This window comes from Vitis riparia, chromosome 13 (genome assembly GCF_004353265.1).
Source record: "Vitis riparia cultivar Riparia Gloire de Montpellier isolate 1030 chromosome 13, EGFV_Vit.rip_1.0, whole genome shotgun sequence".
Classification (NCBI taxonomy): domain Eukaryota; kingdom Viridiplantae; phylum Streptophyta; class Magnoliopsida; order Vitales; family Vitaceae; genus Vitis; species Vitis riparia.
Window position 1 is genome coordinate 19874125 of NC_048443.1, and position 21734 is coordinate 19895858.

The 21734-nt window shown below is 33.3% G+C and overlaps 2 protein-coding genes across 2 annotated transcripts; both read right to left on the minus strand.

Moving 5' to 3' along the window:
- Positions 1-2476: 2476 nt before the first annotated feature.
- Positions 2477-3312, minus strand: LOC117928397 (B3 domain-containing protein At3g25182-like). The gene is made up of 2 exons (XM_034848286.1): positions 2786-3312; positions 2477-2699 (listed from the first exon to the last, which is right to left on the minus strand). The coding sequence occupies exons 1-2, from the start codon at positions 3310-3312 to the stop codon at positions 2477-2479; spliced, it is 750 nt and encodes a 249-aa protein (XP_034704177.1).
- A 1112-nt stretch (positions 3313-4424) lies between these two features.
- On the minus strand, positions 4425-20726 carry LOC117928079 (probable ATP-dependent RNA helicase ddx5). Its single transcript, XM_034847875.1, has 6 exons — positions 20445-20726; positions 15353-16003; positions 14678-14766; positions 7794-7893; positions 6217-6457; positions 4425-4948 (listed from the first exon to the last, which is right to left on the minus strand). Exons 1-5 carry the CDS (start codon positions 20598-20600, stop codon positions 6233-6235), a joined length of 1221 nt encoding a protein of 406 aa, XP_034703766.1. The 5' UTR covers positions 20601-20726; the 3' UTR covers positions 4425-4948; positions 6217-6232.
- Between the last annotated feature and the right edge of the window lie 1008 nt (positions 20727-21734).

Consider the following 21734-nt stretch of genomic DNA (forward strand, 5'->3'; position numbering starts at 1 on the left):
GATTTTCTTTTTATAAATAATTAATTATTCCATTCTATATTTCCTTTTTATTTTCTTCACTTTTAATTCAAGGACCAAAAAAAATATTTAAAGTAGCTTTAAATTGAAGTGTATGTGACATCTAGACTTATTTTAATAGGTAACTATTTTTAGTCTCATGCTCTAAAAATAAGAGGAAACAAAAGAATAAGTAAGAAAAAGTTTAAAATCTTTTTTTTTTTTTGAATTAATTTGAAAAATGGAGAAAAAAAATCAAATATAGTATAAAATTGATTTAAAAATTAATACATTTTTAAATTCTTCATTTTATAATATATATATATATATATATAAGAATAATGAAGAAATGTGTCAATATATTTTATTAAATTAAATTTTTTTATTAAAATATTTAAACAAAAAGACTAAGACTATTCATAAAAATAATTCATTTTTTAAAAATTAAACCTCAATTACACATTAACATCCCGTGATATGGGCATAAAAATAAATAAATAAATAAACCTTTATGGAGGTTATTTTTATTTTTAATTTTAAAAATTCATATTTTATATGAGTTTTATATATACTTACATACCCTATTTCTAAATATATTCTCTAAAATTTTATTTCTTCTTAACCAACCCAATATTTGCCCATTCAAATACTAAAACATCCGACTTTCCAAACTCCACTCCTTTTCTATTTAATAAATAAATAAAATAACTTATACATCAATTCATACTTCCACACCATGTTAAATTTAGACGCTAATTTTTTCAACAATATTAAAACTAAATTATCGATAACAAATAAGACATTCTATTAGAGGTTTTTTGAAAATGGATAGAGAAACCCATGCGACAAATATATCAACATTAACATGAATTTTTATATAATATAGTTGATTTTTTTTCAATTTTTTAATGAAAAATATTAATAAAAAATTATTTGATATTTGATTATATTTTAAGATTAATATCACTTAAGAAAATTTAAGTAATAAATTAAGACATGAGTAGATAAAAACCCCACTATAAATTTTATCATCTACCTAATAAAATAAAAGTAAAATGATGATGTAAACTAACTTTTAGAGAGTTGAAACATTTTTTACTTATTGCAATAATTTTAAATTTTTGACGAAATATGATATACAATAAAGCCACATAAGCGTTGTAATAATTTTTTAATACACTCTCTTAAGTTGGAGGATGGATGTCAAGTTTATTATTTTATTTATAAAAGAATGTTTCCACATAACTTTTATTTAGAAAATGTGATTTTTTTTTTAAATAATAATAAATAAAAAATGGGTTTTTACAAAAGTAATGTTGCAAGTCAATTTAAAGATTTTTGAAACTTTTATTTTTTAAAAAATTGCAATTTTTATTAAAAGGAAATATTTTTGAAATTTTTATCTAAAAAGTAATTTTGCAATTTTATTTAAAAAAGTGATTTTGCAGTTTTTTTTTATTAAAAAAGTTTGCAGTTTTTATTTGAAAAGTGATTTTTTTTCAGTTTTTATTCAAAAAAAGAGTTTTGAAATTTTTATTTGAAATGTAATTTTTCAATTTTCATTAAAAAAATAATTTTAAAAGTAATTTAATATTTTTATTTGAAAAAAAAAGTTTTTATAGTATTTATTGAAAAAAAGGATGTTATATACATTTTTTGTTTGAAAAGTGATTTTATTGTTTTTATTTAAAGAAATATTTTGCAGTTTTAATTTAAAAATTATTTTTGTATTTTTTTATTTAAAAAACATTTTATAGTTTTTATTAAAAAAAAATTACAATTTTATTAGAAAAAAGGCCTTACAGTTTTTTTTAAAATTTTTTTTAAAAGATTATTAAAGAGATTTCGAGTCTAATCTAGTCCTCCACGTGGTGATTATCCAAAGTTTCGAGAAAAAAAAGTTAGTGTAGTAGAATTGACCCATCTATAAAAGTAAGACAAGCCCAAATAAGAATAAGTAAAAAGGCCCAAGTAAAATCCAAGTCAAATGAATTCAATTTGGCCCAACAAAAATCCTGCAACCCAAGATCAATCCAATGTCAAATAAATTTAATTAGGCCCAAGTGATATATCAAAAGCTAAGCCCAAACAAGGAAATAAATTTGATGGCCTGAGGCCCACAAGCATAGCCCATAGCCAAATACACCAAGCCCACACCAAAACAATAATTGAAGCCTAAAGCAACGTCAATATGTAAAGCCCAAAATAAAATTCAAGTCCAAGACAACATCTAAAAAATAATAGACATCTAAATTATTTTTAGAAGAAATTAAGGTAAGCAAGAACAGTTCCCTTGGCCTGATTGCCAAACGCCCAATACCCGGATATGGCAACAATGAAAAACGTGGTGAATGCCAAATATCTACATTAGCGGTAAAAAAAAAAAAAAAAAAATCAATTTAGTGACAATTATTATCCAGGTTTATCATCTTCTACTAAATACTAAATACACCTACCCTACCTGTCCCTGATATCTATTTCAGCTATCCAGGATGCCCCTTAACGAACGATTCCTAGGATCATCTTGTAATCTTCTCTTTACAAGAGCGAAACCCAACTTGGACTTGATTCGAAAAGACCAGAGTTGCACCGTTTCATCTTCCTTCATGCTATTCCTTTCCGTAACTGATTTCCAATTAGTCACCAACACATACATTGAGGTAGAATTTTCGGAAGCTTTCTTCATGTTCCACTTCCTCAGACTGATGGTTTCCCGATGAAGGGAGGGCTCAATCAACATCACTTCCATATTTGCACATTTTTTTTTCCGTTTCCTCCCGAGTTCAACCTCTCGCTCTCTTCAGGTGTGAGGAAGGTTTGTTGTATCTGGTTCAACGGTATGGATAGACGGTTGTGACCGGAACTCACATCAGTCTTGAAGAGAGGCTTCTGGATTACAAAAGTGACATCAGAACCCCCTAGAGCCCTGATCCGATTTCTGAGGACAACAGGGAGCTCTGACGTTGCATGGGGAGACGGGCACCTTGCCTTATCCATTATTTTATTCATCCTCAACTTCTTTTTCTCCTGAACACACCCTCCCTCATCATCATCGTCGTCGTCATCGTCATGGCACCGTGGTGGCCGCTTCTTGATCTTGATCGTTTTTTGAAGACACCGATCACCTCTGCTTCTTTTTCTCCTGAACGCAGCCCCCTCATCATCGTCGTCGTCGTCGTCATCATCATGGCATCGTGGTAGCCGCTTCTTGATCTTGATCGTTTTTTGAAGACAGTGATCACCTCCATCTTCAATCTTCATCGCTTCTTCAAGACGCTGATCGTGTTTCTTCTCATCTTCTACCACAGAATCCATTGAAGCTAATGCGCAAACTATATAGCTTCGGGAAGCGAATGCAATCTTGGTTAGGAAGGAGGTGGTTTCTTGCTCTTCTTGGTATGGCAAGATGATGACCCAGAGAGAAGTCTTTCAATTTGGAAAAGTTACGAATGGTTTCTTGTTCTTGGTATGGCAGGAGAGAGCTTATATATAGATGAGGTCCTTGGGAGACGAGTCTTTCAATTTGCAAAGTTACTAAATCCTACAACCTCCCCATATATTCGGAAACTTACCAAACATCACGTGGGGCGCAGCTTAAAATACGGAAACCAGTCTCCTGGAGACGGTCAGCGTTCAGCGATTCTTAAAACACCATCGTCTTTGGGAACGGGTCCTTTTCAAGCATTTTTGCTTTCTTCCATGGAGACCACAGAGAGACCTGTGCTAGTGATCGGCATTGACGACAGCTCTCACAGCTTCTATGCTCTCGAATGGACTGTCGATCATTTCTTCTCACCCCCCAAAACCAAGCCTTTCAAACTCGTCATCGTTTATGCTCGCCCCCCGTCATCTTCCGTTATCGGGTTCGTCGGACCCGATAAACCTATCGTCTTTTCTCCGTTTGGTTCTCAGGAAAAGAATGGAACCGAACAAAACACTGGATGGAAATGGGTCCATTTTTCTCAGCAACCAAACGGAGAAATTGTCCCAAGCTTGAAAAAGAAAATAAAAATGCTTCAGAAATGTTGAAACGACGTCATTTTGGTACAAATATGAGCGTTTGGTATCTGATTTCGTAGTTTAATGGGTTTCATCATATGCCCTTAAACTTTCCGTATAAGACTTTTGAACAAATATAAATATTTACATTCATGTTTATTTTTATAATAATAATTATGAAAATAATATCAATAATTAAAATAATAAAATACAAATACAAATACAAAAAAATCAAATCAAATACTATGATTTCTTCTTATCTTAAACATATCTTCATACTTAAATATTATACATTTTCTATTTAATAAATTTTAAAATATTAATATATTTCTGTTTATCTATATAAGTTAATTTAATATATCAAATATAAAAATTATATAATTATGACAACACCGATTCAACCGTAATTCAATCATGGATCCGAATAATGAATCATGAACTTTTTCAATTCTTGGTTCTTAAAACATTATAAATTACACAACTGCACTAATACTCACTATCATTCATGTGGATGCTGAGATTGTGTGTTACAGGAGACATTCCTGAAGTCGTACAATGCCAAAATTGTAAACAAAATTTAGCCCGGTCAGTGACGTTAGGAAGGGTCACGATGCAGAAAAACAAAATATAAGGGTTCATGATATTTGATCTAATTGTATTTTCAGGCAAAAATGCGAATGATACAACATTCTTAAAGAGAATTGTAACTCCAGCATCTCAAAAGCCATGATGTGGAGTGTCATAAATATCCCGGGGGCTTCAGTCAGATAGAGCTTCCTGCACTCATTCACAATATCAATCCATGGTCCTGCAAGTGGTGCAACAAACAATTGAAAGTGCAGCCGCCCATCTCTGCGAGAATTGGATATGGCCAATTTGAAGTCAAGATCACGAACTATTCTAGGTGGTGCGCATGTGCTCTGAATCAATCACCAACGGCTGAGTTGTTTTGCTGTCAAAATTTGACCTCAAATGAGCAGCATGCCAGTGTTAAACAGCAGAAGGGAAACAAAACCCATGCTGATACTTCTACTTTTCCTTTTGTAAGTGAAAAAATTGTCCTCTGGTTTTCTGAGAAGATGGGAAATTCATCGAAAATTTCATCCTTTCCCATCTTCTGAGCATCCAGATGAGTTCAGCTTTTTGTTTATGATCAAGCAAAGCAAACTGCCCAAAGAAAATGAGAAGAAATAGCGAAGAAATGGCAAAGACAAAATAACTTAACTGCACAGAAAGGAAAACACAAGAAAAGAGAACTTGAATCTGATGGGTAGAAATCATTAGGTCAAACCTAAAGTATGAACAATTATATGACACTGCCCGCGATTTTGGGTTCAAAGGTTAAGTAGTCAACTTTTGGCCTTCAAGATTAAGACAAGCACTGGGATTCTTGTATAATAAATGGTTATGGACGGGGAGAGCTGCAATATGAATATCAACAGAATCAACAGTAAAATGGCTGTAGCCATAGACCACCACCAACAAAAATCAAACAGCACTAATTCATATCTTTCTAAGAATTATATTGAATCTTCAGTCACTTGCCTAAGAATTGTAGGAAAAGGTTCACTCTCAACCTCAGTAAGTTTACGGAGACCAGCAGCAGGAAGATGATGGACAAATATTGGGACTCATAACCGTATTACTAGAAGATATGACCTATTAACTGCGCCATAATTCATAGGTTGACATTCCAGAATATATCCAGCCAAAGGGAGCAATATGGACATGAAGAAAAATCTCGGCCCTTGGATCAGAGACGGGTTAAGTAAAGACATAGGATGGCTTCTAGTATCTCAAACTTGCATGATTCCATTATTATTATTACTATTTTACGGGCAATATTAGAAAATATATTAATAACACCTAAGAAATGACACCAAAATACATACATTGTATATGATAGGCACCAACAGGCAAACAGAAAAGAAGAGAAAACAAAAACAAGCGCTCTCTCGTTACTTTGGGCTCAGCCCATCAACAAGCCTATCACAATTGCCTCTTTAATACTATATAATTTTAGAATATGACTTTAGAGCAAATCAGTTCAACCGGCATTGGAAGAACAGGGGTATATGCAATAGTTTCAGTGGTGGGAAAGGGATGAACATTATCACAAGTGGAAAGGATTTGGTTTCAGATGGTAGGGTTTGCTTCATGAGATGTTTTCCCAATGATTGATCATACAATTTTTGCATAAAAACCAAGTGATAAGCATACCTTTAGTAGTTTTTCTTCACAGATGTATAGACTGAGCAATGCAAGCACTTTGATTATTAATTGAACCTTTAAGAGGTAATCTACAGTATGATCCTCTAAGGAGATCTTCTACACCTGGAACAGAGGTACAGCTTGAGCGTTCACTGAAAACAACCGCATGGGGATTTCCAGAAGACTGCCTAATAGATTTAACCATATCAAGGTAGCCTCCTTTACAGAGAGTGTCCAGTCCATCAACAACCTATTTAAATGTCAAAAATGAATCAGAAAGAAATGATGCCAAAAGTAACAAACCTATGAAAAATGTGAGCACTAATATAAAAGATGCCAACTAACAGCTATCTAATAGCTCATATTTCAGACAAATCACTGAAAAAGGACTAATGCACATGATGAGGATGAATCTTCAAGATATATATCAAGAAAGGGAATTAGTATTAGTTCTAATTAAATTAGGATTAATATTACTTGAAATTAAATTAGGATTAATATTTGTTGGAGTCTAATTAGGATTAGCTAGTTAAGTTATAATACAATTAGAATTTGAGTCATGATAGGTTATTAGAGTTCTAGTAGACTTTGAATATTATAATTAAAATTAGAATCATAATAGGTTATTAGAGTCGTAGTAGACTTTGGATTTCTTAGAGAAGCCTATAAATAGGCTAATCAATGTAAATCAGAGGGATGAATTGATATGAATAATATTATATTTTCTTTCATTGCAAGGTTGCAACTCTCAATGGTGAGACTCCTAGAAGGCCTTAGTAAGACTCTAAGGTTTTCCATCTTTTCTTCATTGTTTCTTCTTTCTCTCTATTTTTTATCTTATAATTTTTTCTACCATAAAATTTATTCTTTGTTCCTCTCCTTACACCCTAAAAAATAAAACCCTATTCCACCTACCCTTGAGTGTAGGCAACCATCCTAGGGTTGTCCTACATCAGCACACATTAAAATGAGAAGTAGTTATCTAGGTGAGCCTAGGAAATGTAGTGACGTGAAGCATGTCCATCCATGACGAAAACTTGATATAGTAAATAACAGGAGCTTCCCGGATAAAGATCTATAAAATTCTTCATAACATCTTAAGAAGCAGATAGACCTAAATATATGTCAATGATGTTCATAGAGTAAATTGTATATTTACGATATTCAAAAGCATGATCAGACATTAATGGTCAGTACCAGTAGAATAGAATAAACAGATAATCAACAACCAAGGACAAATTTGCAAGAAAGCATCAGAGGACCTTCATAAACGGTAAGTCCTGTATTCCTCTTGTTATTTTTATGAGAACTAAGGGTAGATAACAAATTCAGAATCTGTAACACAAAAGTGAAATATTTTGATATGCACTTTATTATAGTTTCCTCTTAAATCAAAATGTCCATTAAACAAGTGAAATATTTTGGCCTATACATTATTTAAGTCTGCCCTTTTAAATGTCAAGACTCCAAAATAATAGGCACAACTGAAAATGTAAATCGTAAAAGAAATAAGTCAAATACATTTATGAGAATTAAAAGCAATCAAGATAAGAAACTTGTAGTTATGAAAAGGGTAAAATGCTTACCAATAAGGAGACACCAGATATGTCAATGGCCTTCAAGGAAATAAGCTCCAAAAGTCTCTCAGGTGTGGCCACAAGGAATTCAGGCTCACAACTTTTTAGGCTGTAGAACAATAAACAGTTGTTTATAAGAGCAAGAAAAAGCAGGCAAAGACAAAAATCTAGCCCAAATTCCTTTCTTTTTTTTCGTTTTGATATGTAAAATTTTAAACAATAAGCACTTAAGGAGTGGGTCAACCCTTGGACACATGTTATATACACAGACCAAGAAGACAAACGAAAACAGAATGAAAGATATCATTCACTCCTTTACTGCCCAGAACATCAATGAAGTCTATAAAAGGAAGTCTTTCATCTCCTAATGATCTTCCAGTCCATTCAACTAAAGAATCCATACAAACATTTTTCAGCTACAATTCTAACCAGTCTATGCCATTAAAGACCTTCTATTTCATTTTTTCCACATACACCAAAATAAACATAATGGAGCTGTAAGGCCATAATTTCATTTTTCTCCTTCCTCACAATCCCTGCATGCCAACTAGTTAAGGTATTCTTAATTGTATCAAGAAGCACCCAAATAATACCTAAAGTTTTTTTTTTCGATAAGTAAACACATATATTAGCAAAAGGCAAAGCGCCGCATAGCATACAGGAAGTATACGAGGCGACGAAGGCCTCACAACGACAACCAAAAGAAACAAAAAAACCCACCAGCCCTCAACTGGAGGCTATCCACTCTAGGAAACCTATAAGGGAACGAGGCTCCGCACCATTATACAACTTTGCCCACCCCCACAAATTACAAACAAAAGAATTCTTGACTTTCTGTATAGCTAACTCCCCCCCCCCCCCCCAAATGCTAATCTATTCCTCTCCTTCCAAACCGTCCAAAAAATAAATAACGGAATGGATCTCCAAATTTTCTCCCTCTTTTTACCCACAAAAGAACCCTTCCAGCTGATGACCGCCTCCTTTACAGTTTCTGGAAAGACCCACTGGGCTCCAAACAGACTCAGAACAATCTCCCACAACACACTAGGTTGAGAATGATAAAAGACCATGAACTCTATACCTTCATAAATTGATTAAGTGCTTGGCCCATTCTTCTTCCTGTTTACCCTAACAACACTACTGGACTAAAGCCCTTCTCTTTTGCATTAAGTAAGAATCATTTCCCAAACAAAAGAATATGCAGGCTGGTGAACCCCAGACCTTTCTATATGAGAAAGGGAGATTACAATATGCACTCAATACCCTATAATCTTCCATCATTAGCATATTTTCAAGTTAAATTATCCTCATTACATACATGCACAATCACATTTTGGAGACAAGTGAAAAAGGATTCTACCATTTCTAACTCCTAATGATATAATCCCCTAATGAGCCTTCCATTCCAATGGTCACAACTACCTTCCACATACCAATTATCCAACATCAGGAGATTTAACTTCAATAGACTACTTTCTTTTTTCTTGTTTATGACTGAGTTTATATAAATACAAATGTGATTGTTGAAATTGGTAAGAAAAAGTACTCCAATTTTTAATTTCTCCAACATGGTATCAGGGCACTAACTTCTTTCAGCATTCATTGTTGAAACCTAAATTGGTATAAAGTTCTCATTGGCCTTCATTGCCAAGTCTCACAGATCTTTTTCTTGTTTTTGCCCTTTGTTGAGCCTTCTTTCACTTGAAACAATGTCAGGAAGTGTCTCAAAATAGTCAATTAGTGAAGGCCATGGGCCAATCATGAACTTTAGCTCATGGTGACAACTCTACTCCTCAAATTACCAGAGAAACTCAATGGACAAAACTTCCTAGAGTGATCTCAATCCATAAATTTGTTCAGCAAAAGTAGAGGGAAAATGGGGTGATTTCTCACTACTGTGAAGGAACCAAAATCTGTGGATCCAGATTTCAAATGATGGTATGTAGCAAACTCCAAGATCATGTCTTGGTTGCTGAATTCTATGCAATCAGAAACCAGCAGGACTTGCTTGTTTCTCTCAACAGCCAAGGAGGTTTGAGATGAGGTGATTTAAATGATTCAAATCTGCGGAATATTACCCAGATTTATGGTTTGCAAAATATGATCCATTACACAAAGCAAAGGGAATCTTCAATGACAGCTTACTACAACAAAATTCAAAGTCTATGACAGGAGCTTGGCCATTATCAACACTCTGAAATGGAATATGATGAAGACACTTTAAAGCTAAGCAGGCGGATGGAGCAAGAAAGGATATTTGAGTTTATAGATAATCTTCATTCAGAGCTGGACCAGGTTAGGGCTCAAATCCTTTGTTTAGATCCCTTCCATCTCTACAAAAAGTGCATGCACGTGTTCATCGCGAAGAAAGTAGATGTTAGGGCCTCCTTCACAAGAGAATTCAACCCTAAACACCATTCAAGGAAGCTCCATTATTAGATCACAAAAGTTTGGATCAATAAAGAATGAAGAAAAAAAGACTCTTTGGTATGGTAATTGTAACAAACCAAGACACACTAAGGAGACTTGATAGAAGTTGCATGGAAAACCATAATATGGAGGAAAGGGAAACAAACTAGCTAATAGAAATAGCAAGGCCTACCAAGGGGCTTCCATGGAAACTGCGTTTGAGGAAAAACCAGTCCTTGCCTCCATTTCAGAAAGGCCTATTTTCACCAAGGAACAGCTAGACCTCTTGTACAAATTGATAGGGAAATCTGAGGTTCCTTCCTCCTCTTCTTGTATCTTAACACAATCAAGTAAAACTCATGTAGCCTTTAATGTTTTATCATCTTGAAGTCCTTGGATCATTGATTCAAGGGCCACTGATCACATGACGAAGGAGTCAAATTTGTTCACAACTTATACCATTTGTTCAGAAAAAGAAAAAGTTAAAGTTGCTAATGGGTGTATAACCCCTATTAGTGGCAAAGGTTTGGTTGTTGTTTCACCTTTTTTAACTCTTCCTTCTATTATTCATATGCCTAATATCTCATGTAACTTGTTGTCCATCAATAAATTAACAAAGTCTCAAAATTGCTTAATAACAGTCTTTTTTCAATTGTTGTATTTTTGAGGACCTAGTTATATGGAAGATGATTGGCAATGATAAAGAGAGAGAGGGACTTTACTACTTAGAGCCAAAGGTGAATAATCATATGCAAGTTTATCAAACAAGGAATTGTAGGGATTAAGAGGGAGAGGTTTGGTTACTTACATCAAAGACTTGGTCATCCCAATTTTATGTCATCAAAAGCATTGTATCCCAAAATGTTCTCAAGCCTAGTCCGTCTATGTTTAAATGTGAAGCTTGTGTCCAAAAATCACCAGGTGTCCTTTTCTCCAAGTGATAAGAGATTTCTCCAAGCAATTCTGAAACTCCTTCCTTTATGGTGCCCAATGACTTTTGGGGCCCTTAAGAGTTATATGTCTTTTAGGGTTTAAGTGGTTCATTAATTTCATTGATGATTGTACTCATGATACTTGGATCTATCTCCTCAAGGATAAACCCGATCCTACCACCACCTTCAAACATTTTCATAAAATGATTGAAAACCAATTTCATGCAAAAATTTTAAGTGTTGAGATTTGATAATGGATGGAAATATCCTAGCAACACCCTTGGTTCATATTTCCTTACAAATGGAATCGTGCATTAAACTTCTTATATTGATACACCCCAACAAAATGGGATAATAGGAAGAAAAAAAAAATAAAACATAAAAAAGCCCTTGTTAGGCATTGATATTTTCTAGAAATGTCCCTAAACACTATTAGGGGGAATACAATTCTTACGGCTGCATACCTAATAAATCGAATGCCTTTAAAGATTTTGAATTTCCAAATCCCTATTAACACCTTGAAACATTATTTCCCTCATTTACATATCATTGGATCCCTTTCACCAAGAATATTTGAGTGAGTTGGCTTTTTTCATATCCACCGTAAAAAGAGGACAAACTTGTTCCTAAAGCTCTAAAGTGCATTGTCTTGGAATACTTTCCTCAAAAGTGCTTGTCTCTATGGATGTTAGTCTCTGAAGATGAAGAAAACTTTCCAATGGCTGATCTTCAAGGTTAGAAGAGTTATAACAAAGATCAGTTATGGGAGACAAATAGCCCACTCCCTCTTCCAATCCTAAATGATACCAGCAAGCGTTATGACCAAAGCAATAGCCAGGCTGGGGACACAAGTTTGTTGCAAGGAATTGAGTCAGAAAATCAAGTCAAGGCCAAGGAAAATGGTTGCAAATCTGCCAGCAGCTGGTCATAGACCAGATCTGTTGGCTTACTCAGGGAAGAAGCAGCAGAAGTTAAAAGGTCCCATCTCTCTCAAGCACAACCAGTCATCAATCCCGGAATTAGTTAATTCTGACTCTCTTCCCTCTCCTTTTTCTAACCCAATGTGTGATATAGATTTGCATATTCCTATTGTCATTAGAAAAGGAATGAGAACCTGTACTAAATGTCCTCTCTCAAATTTGTTGTCTTTCCATAGACTTAGTCTCAATTATAAAGGTTTTAAAACTAATTTTCCCTCTGATTTTGTCCCACAAAACGTATCAAATGCTTGAAAAAAAATCCTAAGTGGAAAGAGGCTATTTGAAGAAATGAGAGCTTTCTATAAGAATGATACATAGGAAATTGTGGATTTACCTAAAGGGAAAAGAATAGTTGAATGTAAACGGGGCTTCACCATTAACTACAAAGCTGGTAGTTCAATAGAGAGGCACAAGGCTAGATTACTAGCCAAGGGGTACAAACAAACCAACGGAATTGACTATCAAGAAACCTTTGCAAATGATGCAAAAATTAATTTCATTAGGATTCTCTTATCTTTGGTAGGAAATTTAAATTGACCACTACAACAATTTGATGTAAAGAATGTTTTTTTGCATGGCTCCCTAGAAGAGGAAGTTCACATGGATTTACCACCTAGTTATGAAGACAACTTAAATTATGGGAAGGTTTATAAGTTGAGAAAATCTTTGTATGGTTTGAAATAGTCTCCTAGAGCAAGGTTCGATAGGTTCACCAAGTCCATTCTTAAATTTGGGTATTGTCAAAGCCAATGGAATCACACAAAATTACAACACTTTTTGTCTATGTGTATGATATAATTGTGAAAGGCGATGATGTGGAAGAAATGAAGGATCTAAAGAATCTTCTGGTAAAGGAATTTGAAAATAAAAGACTTGAGACTTTAAGATACTTTTTTGGGATGGAAGTGCCAAGGTTTAATAAAGGAATATTTATTTCATAAATGAAGTATGTTTTGGATTTGCTCAATGAGACCAAAATGAAGAGTTGTAAACTAGAAGATACTCCTATTGACCCAAATCATTAATTAGGAGCTATCATAGATGGAGTGTCAGCGGAAAAGGGAGATACCAAAGACTTGTTGGAAAGTTAATCCACCTTTCACACACAATACCTAAAATAGTCTATGATATGAACTTGATAAGTCAGTTAATGCATTCACCCTTAGAGTGTCACATAGAGGTTGTTCAAAGGATCCTAAGACACCTTAAGTCCATATCTATAAATATTATTTAGTCTTACAGAACAATAATTTGTAGGTTAAAGCTTACATGGATGCAGATCACACAAGGTCCACTACAAACAATAGGTCAATGACAGGATATTGCACATTTATACAAGGAAATTTAGTCACTTGGAGAAACAAAAACTATCTTGCAGTGGCAAGATTGAGTACAAAATCTGAATTTCATGCAATGGCTCTTGGAATATATGAGTTATTGTGTGCCCAAGATTCTTCTCAAGTAACCTATGAGGATACATGATGATAATAGGACAACAATTAGCATTGCACAAAATTCAGTACAACTTGATAGAACTAAGCATGTTAAACTAGAACAACATTTTAGTAAGGAAAAATTTGAGAGTGGACAAATATGCACACCCTTTATTCTAACAAAGAAACAAAGGGTACTTCAAGTCTACATTCAAGTTTATGGTGAGCAAGCTAGGAATGGAAAATATCTTTGAACCAACTTGAGGGGGAGTGTCAAAATATTCCTAAATTAGTTGTTGATTTGTTTCCATGTATACTGATTTATTTGCTTGTATTTCTTCTCTCCATTTATGTATGGCAACAGTTGAATGATTTGCTTAGGAACGCATCCGATTAAGCTACTTAGGAAGAAATTAACCTTGATATTCTACTCTCTTCTTTCTTCATTATAATTGAGTGTACATAATGCCAAATGCAATTGTTAAAATGATAAGAAAAAGTATTCCAGTTTTTAGTCTCTCTAACACAATGCACATGACACAAAACCAAAAGCCAACCTGACACATTCATCATAGACGTTGGAATAGATACTTCATAACAAAATCAATGAAGTGGTACAGTAAAGTACAGTATGCACTCCAAACACTGCTAAAGAAGTCCAGGAACAAAATACAACTATTATTATCAGATGGAAACCTAAAAGCTGCTTCAGTAAAGGGGAAAAGGAATGGATGCAAGAGCACGTAAGAAGTTCTTTTAAAGAGAAGAAAATATCTGAAGAAATAATAAAGGGAAAAATCCCCCAAAAGACTACCACAAAGGGCTAAGAAAACATCAAGTTGGTAAAGGCTAACTTTATAATGCAAGAGCAATGGTGTCCTTCTGACCCAAGAACAAAAATTATGATCTTTACACATGATTTTATTTTATATTAGTACCTTTTTTTTTTTTTTTTTTTTTTTGCAGGGGTACCGATGCATGGGCAAACTTGACCATACATTAGATTTTTCTACCTTCACCAAACACATCTAGTAGTGTTAGCATTAGCATGTGTGCATGCGCACATGTGTGTGAGAGATATAGAGGTCAAGATTTAAAATAACAAATAAAATATACAAATATTAAAAGTCTATATTTACCCATGAATCTGGTGATCCAAGGAGGCACCAGGATGTAAACTCACTGTATGTATTCCCAGAGCCTTCAAAGGCTTGCACACTGCACGGACCTGAGCATAATAAAAGATGACCGTCAACAGCTAACTTACTGGCCTGAGAAAATCTAATAGCACTCAAAGGAAGATAAGTTAAAAGTATTCTCTTTGTTGCTCAAAAAAATGAATAAGAATTCAAAGAAATGGCATTTTTCCTTCCATGGAAATGATGTCTCATCATTTTGTCTCTATTTGCATTTAAAATGAGTCCACTTTGAATTTTTTTAATTAAAATGCAAATATTTATTAAACGAAGGGAGGCAGGTGAGTTGCCCTTTCTTCATATTATTAAAACGAAGGATATTCCAAAATATGAGTAGGATCAAGTGAGGATAGTTTTAAATTTTCTGCGATAAACCACATTTGTTATGTGCAGTGACTCAATTCTTAAGGACACATACTATGCTTTCAAATACTATGAAAAGCATGATGGAATTATTCCATTCACACAGATATTGAGTGCCCTCTAAACTGAATTAAGCTTCAAAAGTATTTGGGCAGGCATAATATAAAAGTAATTCTAAGTAAATGAGTCTGAAGAGTCAAAACAAGATAACAATAATGAAGCAGCATATAAAAAGAAAGTACAAGTCTTACAAACCTTGGCAGCTTTCTCTTGGGATGGTACAAGGAATAGAAGAAAGGGGCTAGTGAGGAATAGACCTTCTTTCTCCTTTCTTGCAATAGTATCAGCAGCAGTAGAAATCATCCAAGCAATTTGCTCCAAGGTAGAACAAGCTCCGCTTGTCTCCAATATATCAATACCGGATGAATAACACTTCCAGAACTCAACTCCCCATTCATTAACAAATAAAGGCTTGTCTTCTTTGAAATTGAAGATAACATCCTGCTGCAATGCACTCTGGATTGACTTCAAGCACAGAATGAGAAACTTTGATGGACAATCTGAGTTTTCACAGGACTGTTGTTGTTGACCATGGACAATCCTACCCTTCCCTGGCAGAGGAATCTTACCTTTTTCTGATTTCCCTCCCACATTATCAATGGATGGACGAACCTCTTTCTGCTCATTCTTTATATTTTTGACATGCCTTTTCAGTTCTTGATGATCTACATTTACATGATTCCCATCCAGAGTTCCATTCTTCAGAGCTGTATTGGTCCCATTGGAGGAAAGTCCACCATCTTGCTGTGAAGGCACAAGCTTCTTTGTTTTTTGTCTTTTACTATCCTTTTTCTCATGTCTCTCATTGAATGGATCCTCAGGAGTAGGAAGGCTAAAACACATTCCCTGTACAAGTCAAGATAGATTCACATATAACAAATTCCTTGGCAAAAAGCACACAGTTCAAAGCACACTATAGCACTAGAGGGTGCCAACAAGTTCAGGAAACCAAAGAAATGAAATTGTGCACATTAACAAAAACACTTGAAATAAAATCATGAAACTAGAAAGAGATCAACATCAAGCTGTTATTGCAATAACAATGTTGTATAAGTGAACAAACCAGGGGCAAAAATAAAATCACTAATTCCAACTGAAAAGATAAAGAAATGAAGAGCAACATTGTTTCTCAGTTTGCAACTTCATACTCTGGTTGATTTAACAATGATCTCAATTTACATATTACTAAAACTTGAAAAACAATGTAAAAACGAAGAAAACACGTGCATGAAAGAGTCAACACACACAGACCAAGAGAGCAGAAAAATACCTTAACTATGATAGGTAAAGATATGGGCCCCACCAGCAACACTTCTTTTTACAATAAATTCACAAATATAACTCCTAGTTATGAGTACCACCAACAACAATCCAACAATTTATAAGAATTAGACAAACTAACTCTATATTGGGTCAAATTCCCCTTTTTAAGAATTAAATTTACAACCCCTAACTCCTTGTTTCCAAGGAATATATCCTAATTAAAGATGCATGCTTAACAACACAAATAACCAAATGTTGAACAGATAAACCAACTTAAGATTTTATTTTTATATTTTTTATTTCAAACAATTTGAATGTGAAAGATTTTGTGTCCACAATAGTAGTTGGCAATTCAATGCAAAGTAATTGTAGTCTTTGAGATCAATTCTCCATTGAATTAGAAAAAATCAGTTTCAGAGAAATTTCTTCAGAGGAAAACTATACAGGGTAATAAAATCCATGGACGAAATATGAACACTGGACATTAAAATGGGTTTTCCAAAATTTTAATTTTAGTTTTACAAAACATTAAAATTATTTTTGACAAAAAATTTGACCTAAGACTTATCACAAGTGAATTCTGGATTGGTACCAGTAAAATTAACCCTTAGATCAATCTAAAGTGCGAGTTCAATAAATCTAAGGATTTGCACTGAGATCAAATAAACCATAGAGGGTTGTGACCAGATTTTCTTTGGTAAGTAAGAAAATTTCTACCTGGCGAAAACCTGACCCTGAAGTTCTGTTTGCATATAAATAAAAGACGAGTTGTTTTTCTGCAATGATTCTCTCCTGCATTAAGAATTGAAAATTCTAGGCAAATTTTTTCTTTCAAAATTAATCATGTTCAGAATTAATCCATTCTCTGAATCTAATGGATTCCATGAATAATGCTTGGCAAATGGCTTCTTTATGTATATTATGGTTAGTCTGAAAGGAGAGGAATAGATTAACTTTCGGGAATGAGGAGCTTTTGCTTCAAAGATTGAAATATTCTTTTGTATGTAATCTTTGATCTTGTCAGGGTTTTCTTAGTTTTGAGCCATTCTTCTCTTGTAATTTTTGTAGACTGGATAGGCTCTTAGTAAGGAAAGACGGTGTGTATACTCCCTATATACTTTGAGGGCATTCGTTTTTGGTGTTTCCGCTTTTTGATTAATATACTTCCTTTTTACTTATCCAAAAAAAAAATGGATTCCATGAATAACGCTTCAGGTGGATTTTGAAGTATTGAGCAAATGCTGAAAGGCAATTTCTAATTCATTTCTGACACTTTATGGATTCAATGTTTGCAGGTAGGAGGATTATTGAAGAGTAAGGTTGTGCGTATAGATTGCATGCGGAGAAGAACTTGTTCAACATTCCTGGCACTTCAAATAACTTCTAATAGACTATTTAGTGGACTAGATAGTCCTATGGTTTTCTCCATGAATAGTTGTTTTCTCATAAAGAAGGATCTTGTGTCTCTCTTTGTTATTTATGTTTCTGCACTTCATATTTTTTGTTTGGTTGGATTGAATTGGATACAAATTACTTATTTTGGGCAATTAATTAAATTAAATTAAACTGAAAAAGAACCTAAAAAAAGTTAAATAAACCACCGAATGTGTTTTTCTATTCCTACCAAAGCATTAGTAGATTCATACAAAGGCTTAAAAATCTGAGTGATGCTTGAACATACGGTTGGAAGAATGGATTCACAAAGAAAGGATGACCTTTAAACAACTTAAATCACATTTATTTAAGGGCATAATCATGTGATACTTATCAATTTATGCCACAACTTAAGAGAGAATTCATGAATCTAGAATTGTTAGAGAACACCTTAGAACAATAACAAGGAGGTCCACACCTAAACTGAATGCCATTGAAGTAACTAAGAATATTGACTTCCAAATAATAAAGAAGTTGGTTGATTCACTCCAAACTTTTGAAATGACCATGTCATCACCTAAGAAACCCAAAGCATAGTTAAAAGGTCAAACGGGAAAAAACTGAAAGAAAGTCACAATTATAATCTTTTTCCTTTTCACTCACTTATTAAGACAATCCAAAGATATATATTTATAAAAAAAAAAGACGATCCAAAGATAATCTCCTACTTGTGACAATTTTAACACCCAAACCAAGTATATCTTTTGAGTGACGTTTCTTTCTTTGTTCCTCTAGGATGAGTTTTCTTCTATTTGAGATCACCCATATTTTTGTAGTTTTTATTATTTTGTTTATTAGAGTTCCCTTGAACTCCTTTTTTCTTTCTTCTTTTTCTTTTTCTTTTTCTTTGTGATTTTTGGTAGGTGAATAAGCATAATGTATTAAAAAGATGCAGCTACTTTACAACTCATAGATGGTGGAAAGGTCGTTTCAAAAGTTAGGGGGAACCTACTAATTCCTCAAGTTTTAGAAAATGAATGTTCTATTTCTTCTTAATATCAATCACTTGAGAACCTCCCAATTCAAGATATAAGAAAATTTTCTAACGATTATGGACTCATGGATTTTCTCTCTCCTAGGTCATAAAACGAGTTTAAAATACCACAACTGACTCAACTTTGCTTAGAACTCCTTTCAAGTTTCAGTGTGGTATATTCCTATTATTTCAAATTTAACGGTAAAATTTTGAAACTTAAAAATTTTAATAGCAATACAAAACTCATGAGTTATTTCCAAAATACCTCATTCTTCCTTGATTGTCTCAAACTTAGCAATCCTATAAAAGAACGACATTAAAAATAGATCTAGAGAGGGTTGAAATGGACTCATCTATATTTTTTCCAGCTTTTTTCAATTTTATTTTAATTTAATTAACCATCCAAAACAAAGCAATACTATTCATTGGCTTCCAGACCAGCAAAAAAATATATAATGTGGAGACATAAATAATAATAATAATAATAAAAAAAAAGCACCTAATTGTTTTCCCTTTTTACTTGAAAACCCCAAATACCAATCACCAACCACTATTCGAGTCAAAATCCACAGGACTGTCCAATTACTAAATGATTTGGTAGTAATTATCTTAAGGTTTCAACATTAAATAAGTTCATAACCGCACATTATTCTTCAAATTTGATCCTACATCCAAGCAACAAGTTCACAAACCACCATGGACAAGCAATCTCCCTTCAGACTATCAATCATTCATGGGATCCACCAAGAGCATGTTTCACATAATCCACCAGAAGCAAATCAAACAATGAAATAATTATAAAACAATAAGAATTTTCAAAACTTTCAGAAATCAACACATAGCATGCATGAACATAGTAATTCTTAAAAGAAAAAAAAAAAAAAAAAAAAAAAAACCTCCAATAATTATCAACTCTTAATGCAGACGGAATAGTTGCACAAAACAAGTTCACATGTCTCTTATTTATAGGCAAACAAACCTGGAGGCAAATCTTCCATAACATAAAAATATTATTATTTTAAAAAGGATTTTCTAAGATATAAAATATTCTGAAAAATAATTTCAGAAAATAGGACACTTTTGTAAAGCCAATTAAGTCAAAACAAATACTCATCCTTGTATAAGATTAAGCGATTCAGTGAGCAAATCCCCCTGACTCCATATTACTTCGAGGGGTTATGTTCACTGAAATCAATCCAAACTTCCATTAGGCTCAATCTCAATTAAAATTCTCATTTAAAGAACATGATATTTTGCACAACTGATTATGAATGATTATCTTCAAAGCACCAGATATGGCCCATGGGTCACATTACAATCCATTACGTTGCTTGTTCTCGTAGAAATTGCTCCAATGTAAAATATTTGTCCAGTACTTAATTAGGATTTAATCGATCAACTAGCCTTTCTTCAGACTACTCCTATGATTTTTTATTTTTTATTTTAATTTTTTCCATTATCGCAAGTAAATAACCCAAAAGAAAGACATACACTTAAATTTCCCTTTTTTTGCTCTCTTTTCACTTTTTTTTCTCAGAAAACAAACGGCGCATAAAAAGAGTCAATTTGTCCTAAAAGACCCAGAAACCGCATCAAGCATTAACGGAAGACTACCTCGCAGATGCGGCGTTTTCCGGATTTGCGACGCTTCTTGGAGGCGATAATGGCGGCAACACGAGCAGAGACAGCAGAGGAGGATGAGTCCTTGTGGAGTTTCTTCCGATTTGATTTGTTCTTCTTTCTTTGTATTGCATCGTCACCCTTCGCCATCAGAACCACAACCAAGAGAAGAAAAGCGTTTGCGAGAAAGAGAAGACTCCTAGGATCTAAGGCGGCTGTTGGCCGTGAGGGCGTGAGGGCCGTGGAAAATGGCGGTACTTTCTTATTGGGAGTGGAGGGTTCGAAGTATACTTGAGGTTTATGGAGTGCGAGGGCGTGTTTGGAAACAACAAATGAGAAATTACGGTTTTGGATGCTAATTTTCGAAAATAATTTTGAAAAATAGTTTTAAACAATAATTTTTTTAAAACTATTTTCTGCTATTCATAAAATAAAAGTTTGTTTAAAAATATAAAATGTTTTTAACCTATTTTTAATATTTTTAAAAATAATTTTTAAATTTTTATTTTATTTTTAATCATTCTATAGGTCTATTATTTCTAATAAACAATCCTCGAAAAATAAGATAAAACAATAAAAAATAACTAAAAGATGTTTTGTTTAAAGACATGTTTTTTGTTTTTAAAAACTAAAAATAAAAACAATTTTTTTATTATCAAAAGTGTTTTTTTATTATGGAGAACATAAAATTGTTCTAAAAAACAATTCTCCAATAGGTCTTATATCACACTTCTCAAGTGTTTTTTTAAAACAATTCTTCAAAACATAAATAAATAAATAAACATATTAATACCAGCTTTTTATTCTTCAAGATAGAAAAATAGCATAATGTATCTTTAGATAACATTTAAAAACAGTTTACATTGTATTCACTTGTTTTTTATGGTATACAAATATACAAATAAAAATTATTTTTAAAATGTCTGGAAACATCAAAAATATATTTAAAACATTTTGAGTTTCTAACTTTTGTTCTATAAAACATGAATAGTCTTCAAAAACTATTTTCAAAAACACTTTCCAAACAAAACATATATTTCCACCCACCGGATTTCTTTTCGCATCCATATAAATAATGAACTTTTTTAGGATAAAAAATTGTCCTTAATCCTTAATGAAATAACTACATTATTCTTAAGGAGAAATACACATTCATCACGTTTTTCCTCCATTCTTTATTTTCTAATCTCTCCATAATCTTAACAAATTTTTTGAAAGAAAGTTATGGGTTTTACCAATGAATAAGCAAAATGATCATCATTGATGATCGTACAAGGGTAGAGG